General features: G+C 38.2%; 1 gene segment (V, D, J or C); it reads right to left on the bottom strand.

The window, feature by feature from the left end:
* Positions 1-1,059: 1,059 nt before the first annotated feature.
* Positions 1,060-7,704, bottom strand: LOC131906329 (immunoglobulin kappa variable 1D-13-like). The segment is given in 3 exon segments: positions 1,060-1,149; positions 7,221-7,519; positions 7,656-7,704. Coding segments are annotated over 3 exon segments (438 nt in total).
* Positions 7,705-8,848: the final 1,144 nt, after the last annotated feature.

The raw sequence follows: 8,848 nt of genomic DNA, 5'->3' as shown, positions 1-8,848 counted from the left end.
TCTTAGACATTCTGACAGGTGTAAGATGGTATCTCAGAGTCATTTTGATTTGCATTTCCCTAATGACTAAGAATATTAAGCAATTCCTTAAATGTCTTTCAGCCATTTGAGATTCATTTGTTGAGAATTCTGTTTAGCACTGTAGCCCATTTTTAATTGGATTGCTCATTATTTTGATGTCTAGTTTCTTGAATTCTTTATATTTTGGAGATCAGCCCTCTGTCAGATGTAGGGTTGGTGAAAATCTTTTCCCATTCTGTAGACTGTCATTTTGCCTTATTTACATTTTCCTTTGTCTTACAGAAGCTTCTCAGTTTCAGGAGGTCCCATTTATTAATTGTTGCTCTTGGTATCTGTGCTACTGCTGTTATATTTAGGAAGTGGTCTCCTATGATAATGCTTTCAAGACTACTTCCTACTTTCTCTTCTATCAAGTTCAGTGTAACTGGTTTTATATTGAGGTCTTTGATCTACTTGGACTTGAGTTTTGTGCATGGTGACAGATATGGATCTATTTGCAGTCTTCTACATGTTGACATCCACTTATGCCAGCACCATTTTTGAAGATGCTTTCTTTTCTCCATTGTACAGATTTGGCTTCTTTGTCAAAAATCAGGTGTTCATAAGTGTATGGGTTAATGTCAGGGTCTTCAGTTCTATTCCATCGGTCCACATGTCATTTTTTTTTTTTTGCCAACACCAAGCTATTTTTATGACTATTACTATTGCTCTATAGTAGAGCTTGAGGTCAGGGATGTTGATGCCTTCAGAGGCTCAGTGTATGAACAAATGACTTCCACATGTGCATTTCATGTTGCCTTTACTACAATAAACCAAGTCTTCAAATTCTACTTTTTTTGAGATCAATCTAGTTTTGTATTACCTTTAATTTTTTTGCGATTCTGTTGAATAAGGCACGTGTTTCTATGCTGTCCAAATTTGACATTCAAATCCATCTTTGGAATTCACTTAACAGCCATTTTATTTCAGCCTGCTATAACTGATACTGTCCTAAACTTTTGACAACAGGCATTTGCTTTTGAACAATTTCACCAAAGTTTATCCTGTAATGTGAAAAACAAGATGGACAGAATTTTCCTCTTTTGATGATTTAAGGACAGGAGAATCCAATTTTGTGACTCTTCCAAACTGAAGAAGAAAGTTAATAGAATGTGGAAGTGAGAAGGGTGAAGTGGAGAGAAAGCTTTTTTTTCTTTATATTTAATAAAATTTTATGAAGGTAGCATAGGAAAGTTTTAGGAGTAATTAATAATGATTTATGGAATGAATGTTGTTTTTCCAATGTATGATTGTGACATTACATTTGAGATTGTGACACTATATTACAGAAATCTGGTTTTCTCTTTGCCATCAGGTATTAGTTGCAAAAAGCTTCTTGGTTAGAGGTGGAACTTTGTGTCCACTTCCCCTTATTCCTGCTAGAATTTTGTTTGGTTGGAAGTTCTGCAAGTTTGTGTGCACTATGCCAGTGTTTGTGAGTTTATGTGTCTATCAGTCACATAATGGGATGATGCTCTTTCTTTGAAGTCACTACCATCTCTGGCCTTACAATCTTTCTGCCTCAAGAAGGAAGTCTGAACAACAAAGTTGTCCTACAGCACATAAACAAATTACTGACCAGATTTTTCAACCTCTAACAATACAATAATATACTAATAATAAAAAATGACTTATAAAGGTGACATATGAGTGTAACAGCTGGCAAGAAAACTTAGTGAGTAAAGTCATCTATCTCCAACTCTGATAACCTGAATTTGACCACTGGAATCCCTATAATAGGAGAGAACCAACTCTCTCCATTTGTGCTCACACCACACACACACACACACATACACACTATTTTAAATATGTGTTTTGGGTGCCATGAATCATCTACAACCTTGACTACATTCATGGATGATTTTTATCTGTGCATGTGTTCAAGTTGAAGACAGAAGACTGATCAGTTTGGTATCCCTTCCTTTATTCCTGGTTGTTCTGAAAGGAATTTGGCACCACAGAACAATGCTGATTGTGGCACGCTGACAGTATAGAAGTTGACAGAGAAACCAGGTAACTGCAAGGAAACCTGGAAAATGCAGCAGCTGTGACCTGTCCTTCAGAATGATCATACTTCACCTCTTATAGGAGTCTGAAGGTGCTGTGGTACTCTGGTGTGGTGCTCTCCAGAGAAACACGTGAGGTCAGCTGACCCATACAAACACAGAAGTTTTTATTTAGAAGGGTAACACCATGAGAAGATGTGTACCTTGAAAACAACAGTGAATCCTCAGATCCCCAGGCTTTACCCTGCTGATTTTGAATGTGAAATCTGTCCCTGAGCTACTGCCACCAAATCTGCCTAGGTCCTCAGAAAATTGGGTGGAAACCTTATAGATCAGGAGCTGTGGAGATATGCCTTGTCTCTGCAGGTACTAACTCAAATAGGTGTTTACACTGCTGTGTAGCAGGCTCTGACCAATGCTGCTGGAGAGTGAGGTTGATTCTCCAAGGGTGATGGCTAGCAACAGTGGAGTCTGGGGTAGCACATCCCCTACTGGATTCTAAAATTATAAAAACAGAAAATATGTGAGGTAAAAAAAAATAAACACAGCAAGATACTTTTATGATTTTTCTTTCATTATTTTCTTCCTTTTTATCTTTATTTACTCTTCTGAAATTTTTTAATATAAAAATATGTTTACAAATGAAGAGGACCTCTAGGTATCTTCTATGCTGGCTATCACCATCTATCAGTGCCAGAGTATACCCCAGAACATGTATCCTGGGTTCTTCTGAAAGTTCTTTTACCTCAATAGATCTACTCTCTACGTCCTCCTTCTAAAGGAAATACCCCACATATTTCACATGTACACAGAATGCCCACTGAAAGTGAAGGGTCAAGAAATATGAAACATCCACCCATTCTCATTTCACTTACCAAGGATCCATAACACCAGCAATCCCAGGAGCTGGCTTGGGCACCTCATCTTGTGTAGTGCTTTATCTGTCAGGTAACAAATAAAGAAAAAAAAATAGAAGGAAAAGTCCTCCCTATCAAACAACATGCCAACCCCTTAGGGGAGGGGCAACAGTATGCAAAGCCAAAGAGAGTTAAGGAAAGCTCTCATGAGGAAATGGTCAAATGTCACCTGTGTTTGGAGAAGACCAGTGCAGTCCATAGTGCTACAGCAGTTGAAAGAAGGACTTCAGAGTAAGAGTGTCAATCTGTGGGAGGACATGATGCACACACCCCTTCCATCCTGAGACAGCACTAGACATAACAATACAGGCATGGACACTCATGTCAGTCAGTCACACAGAGGAGAATGACCACCCTGTGTGCTTCACAGTTATTTTTCACTAAGATATAACAACCACACACAAACACGAGCTATTGATGCTTCTGTTGAACTTTCATTGAGCCTTATTATGGATTGAGCTTGTTGAAGTATGATCTGATATCTTTTGTCATAAGGATAATTATTTTAGTGTGTTCAAAAATGTTTAGAAATTGTCTATCCATGAGACTTCTAAATATAACAATTCAGGAGAATTCAGTGACAAAGAACTTGAGAGATTTACACATGGAGAGCTCACAGCTTTTTACAAGGCAAGAGGCACAGCAAAGATTATTTTATCCCACAGAATTCAAATATACATCCCATGTAAAATTTGAACAATGTAACACTCTGTCATACTTCATTGTATTTGTATGTAATGAATACTTTCAAGTACTTCTTAAGAACTCCTTCTAGAAAGTGATTTAGAATAAGTAAGAAAGTTTTTACTTATTTTGTTTATGAATAGTGCATCTGAGTGGTCTTCATGTAGAATCATGTGGTTTAGTTTATTTTTCCTGCCCAATGGAAGAAACTCAGTCTCTAATCCACTCTCTGTGTGGACTAGCTATATCCAAAGGTCCACAGTTCATGAAGTTTGTGTAACATTATAGCAAAGGAACAAGTAAATCCACATTTTTGGGGGGTGTATTTGTTAAATGCATTGGTAGAAATATCAAGTAAGGAGGTTATATCAAAGTAAAGAAAGTTCTGTTCATGACCCATATGCTATATGATGATGTTCTCAACTTTAGGGCTAGCGGAAGCTGTGCTTCTATTAATACATGAAAATTCATTTACATAATAGTCATAAACAAGTTAGGTCACAAAAAGAATTAGACAATAAATGTCTGTCTAAGGGATTAACAGAACCCAAAATGATCTAGTGCTGTATCTGTTATATTCTACCACCCCACAACCATCAGAATTCTGATCATAACCAAAGCCTGACTACCTATCACAGGATGAGATATGGCTGCATTCTGTCTAGCCCAATAGTTCTGTAATTAAATAGGAAGGAACCAGATGAATTTTGAGTCTCACTAATCCCATAAGCCCTTTCCTATCTATTTTCCATGCATTCTTACGAAGTTGTTTTTAATACAAACTATATTACTGGAAATGTTAAGCTCTAGATCCTCTTGGTGTCTCTGGCTCACAGATCATGCCACACTCCTCTGCAATCTCTCTCCCCTCTGCGTGCTCATAGAATGGATTGACAAACTGTGCACGGCTCTGACAAAGAGTCAAATGCTCTGACTCTGACTGTCTTCCTGGAATGAGAGATACCTGATGGCAGACATGTAGCATAGATGACGTACTAACCAGGCATGCTGTCCTGAAGTATAAGGTACTTAAAGTGTAGTACATCTCTCTTCCTAAGAAACACTTAAGAGTAAGTACCCAATTTTGGGACAGGGACTAAAGTCTCTCTCTCTCTCTCTCTCTCTCTCTCTCTCTCTCTCTCTCTCTCTCTCTCTCTCTCTCTCTCTCTCCCTTTCTCTCTCTCTTTCTCTGTCTCTCTGCCTTTCTTTGTCTATATCCCTTCCTCCCCCTCTTTCCCTCCTTCTCTCCCTCCCTCTCTCTCTTACCTTGCCTGTGTTGTCTGTGGTGTTAACAACTCTTAATAAAACCCTTGCCTTAAAGGATGCTCCATCTCTGCATCCTTCACCCTCAAACCTCTCCTCTTCCTCCCTAGAATCTAACACATGATAGATAGTATGTCTTCCTTCTTAAATGTTGATTTAAATTAAGTCCTTTCTTTAAGTTGTTTTCATCAGTTTCTTTTGTCATAGTAATGAGAGAACATAACTATTATGCATGGTAACAGGTATGCATTGTTTAATTATTGTTTTTTAGAACAAATTTTGATTCACAATTAGAAGATTCATGATAGTTCTTGTAGTTTAAACTCAGAGTTTGCTCATTATCCCAAGTTGTCATTGTTAGTTTGGTCTCTGTTGAATTAAATAAATCACAGGTCAGAGGTTGGCTTGGTTACCATTTATAGAACTAATCATTTGAGCCCTGACAGCATTCCAAAATTACTAAATTCCAAAAATTACTAAAACCACTCTTAAATAAGCTGTTAGTGTTAATGTCGACTGTTAACATAACAGAATATAGAAGCACCAAGGAGACACTTTTGAGCACATATGCGAAGGATTATGTAGACTGTTAACCTCTGGGCATGGCTGTGGGGGATTTCTTTGTAGGTTAGTTGAAGTAGGAAAACCTACCTTAAATGTGGCAGGCTCATCCTGTGACTTGGGATGTGCACTGAATGAAAAGGAAAAAGTGAGTTAAACACAAGCCTTCGTGACTTGCTGGTGCCTACAGATCTTGCTACTGTGTTTTTCCTGGCATAAAAGACTGTGAGTTCCAACAATGAACCCAGATAAGCTTTCTCTCCCTTAAGTTATTTCTGTAATTTTATCACAGTAGTAGAGAAAGTAACTAACCTATCGAAAGCATGAAGCTATAACCATGAGAAGTGATCATAAATCTGAACTTGCATTATTAGAATATTTAATTTTGTACTTTTAGAGAATGAAGTAAAATGTGTTTTCAACATGTGGCCTGAAATATATTTCCTAAAACTTTCATTAGGTAAAGTAAACATCACCTAAAGTACAGCTGCTTAAACCACCAGTGAATTCTTTTTACCTTGCTTAAGTAGAAATTTTCAATCACTTGGTGTAAGTAGGTCTCTGCTTATATTTGTAGTGATCAACATTTAATGATTCTGCTATTTTAATTGACTTTGGTACACAAATATACATAGAGAGAAAGTATGTTGTTAGCTTCATTTAACTTTTGGGTTTAAAAATTTATTGTATTAACTAAAATAAAGGTCACACTCCTCAATTTGTTTGCCAAATGATTACTATTTGTGTTTGTAGTAACTTCTCATTATTTTATTTATTGTATGTCAATGAACTTTTTTTGATATTATGCCAGAATGGTCAATAAAATTTGGAATACCTCATCCTTACATTTCTGTTGCTCTAGAACTTCTGTTCCCAAATTTGGTATTAACCAAAGTTCTCTAGAGAAACAGAACTGATAGAATGAATATATATGTGCATATACGTATATATGTTGTACATATATTTGTTATACGTGTGTGTGTGTGTGTGTGTGTGTGTGTGTGTGTGTGTGATTTATTAAAATGGATTACATGCTGTGGTCCAGCTAGTTCAACGATATCTCTCTTTTGAGAGTAAGTAAAAAAATCCAATAGTTGTTCCTTCAATCCATGAGGCTGGATGTCTGGCTGGTCTTCAGTATACACCGTCATCCTAAAGAAGTATACTCAAACAACAGAGAAAAAATTAACTTGCTAGCAACAGTGCAGGCAAACAGGTAGAGAAAGAGCTTCCTTCTTCCATGTCTTTATATAGGCAGCCACCAGAAGGGTTGACTCAGATTTAAGGAAGGCCTTCCCACCTCAAATGATATAATCAAGAATTCCTCACAGGTATACCTAGAAGTTTGAGGTTTAGTTAATTCCAGATGTAGTCAAGTTGATGAAGAAAAATAATCATCACAAGTTTATCTTGGTTTATCATTTAACTGCCAAAATTCATGCTGGGACATGGTGATCACAAAGGACCATAAGGTGTTAATTGCCACCATGAAAATAATTCTGGAACCACATGTTTCACTAAATCAGAATTTACCTTGTTGGCCTTTGCTTCTAGAGTCTAGGAAGAGGAGTAAACTTCATAGTCTCTTATTCAAAGCCACTCAGAGCTCTTCAATGCCAACTTCATATGCATAATGATCTCAGCAGGTGGAATCACCAAGAGGAGCAGCTGAGGCAGCCTGGCCTGCACTTCTGTTTTGTTGAATGGTTTATGTTAGGACTTGTTCCACTGTGGGTGGGTAACTGCTGTAATGTTGACAGTAATAAGTTCCAATATCTTCTGGCTTCAAACTGCTGATGGTGAGAGTAAAATCTCTCCCAGACCCACTGCCACTGAACCTGGATGGGACCCCAGGATACAAACTGGATGCAGCAGAGATCAGGAGCTTAGGAGAGTTCCCTGGTTTTTGCTGATACCAGGATAATGCTATACCAATGCTCTGACTGGCTTGACAGTTGATGGTGACTGTGTCTCCTAGTGATGCAGTCTGAGATGGAGACTGGGTCATCTGGATGTCACATTTGGAACCTAGCGTTGAGAAAGAAGGAAAAATGCAACACACAACCAAAAATATATAATGCTGCCTTTAAAGGTCAATGTGTAGAGTTCCCAACAAGCCAGGCAGCTCTGACCGCACTGAGATAAGCACTGCTGTTCTCCATACCTGGGATCCAGAGCAGCAGAAGTCCCAGGAGATGAACAGGAGCCTTCATGGCTGTGCTGTGTCCTGAATAGTACTGACTCCTACACAGTGTATTATCAGCCTATTAAGAAATCCTCAGAAGTGTGGGATGTTCTGTTACATGCAAATCAGCAGGGTCTAGATGATGTGGTCACAGCTGAAGGATTGTCTCTCCTCAGGGACTAACTCTAGGCCAGCCTCAGGACCCTATGTTCTGGGACAGATCAAGACATTGTGGGATTTTCTACAGAAATTTTGTTCTTTCCACAACTCAGAAGAAAGACTAACTCTGATGTCCTGAGAGTGAATTAATTTTTGTTTCTACATGATTTGTGACATGAATTTCTGGCTAGCCTTACATATTCGTCCATCATTCACAAAGGCAATTCCAGAAACTGGAAGATGGTTTAGAAGTCATCTTCATTTGGACATGTGGATATTCTTGAGTCCAGAGAGAGCTCTTTAGACCATATTCCAGAATTCTGTACTATGTTTACCCTTGTATACTACCAATCAGTGGTGAAATATGAGATAAAAATATATTTTTAGCCTGGTGCTAGTGGCTCATACCTTTAATCCCAGCACTCCTGAGGCAGAGGCAGGCAGATCTCTGTGAGTTCGAGGCCAGCCTGGTCTGCAAAGCAATTTCCAGGACAGCAAGAGCTGTTACATAGAAGAACTCTTCTCACAAATTTAAATTTTGAAAAAGATAAAAGTATGTGAACAAATAATATATGCAAAATTCCCAGTGGGGACCATCTATAGAGCATATACCACTATCAACACATTGTCTTCGAACTATGGTAGTTTTCCTCCCTTTTTAATGTTCTTTCCTCTTCTTTTTTTTCTCAGCAAGTGTTCAGCTGTACTAGAATATACCCCATTCCTCAAAGCTATCCATCCTTCTGTGGCCATCCTTTATAGTTCCTACTAAAAAATAGTTATTCATGCCTGGATAAAGCATGTGACCACCTCACTTGAAACTTGCAACTGTTCACAAATATAAAATATTATGTAAAGCAGAGGAATCCCTGAGTTAGTGAAGTTCTGTGTGAATGTGTATTGTTTACACGGGTATGGTCAGACCTTGAGCTCGTGAAACATTGGCAAAGCCAGTTCCTGATATGGGTCAGGCACAAGAGGGTTGGCAAAGATCCTTTTGGGAGTCCAAGTGT

Source organism: Peromyscus eremicus, chromosome 3, assembly GCF_949786415.1.
Source record: "Peromyscus eremicus chromosome 3, PerEre_H2_v1, whole genome shotgun sequence".
In the NCBI taxonomy this organism is placed as follows: domain Eukaryota; kingdom Metazoa; phylum Chordata; class Mammalia; order Rodentia; family Cricetidae; genus Peromyscus; species Peromyscus eremicus.
Note: the sequence above shows the minus strand (reverse complement) of the source record. Positions and strands in the feature narration are given on the sequence as shown.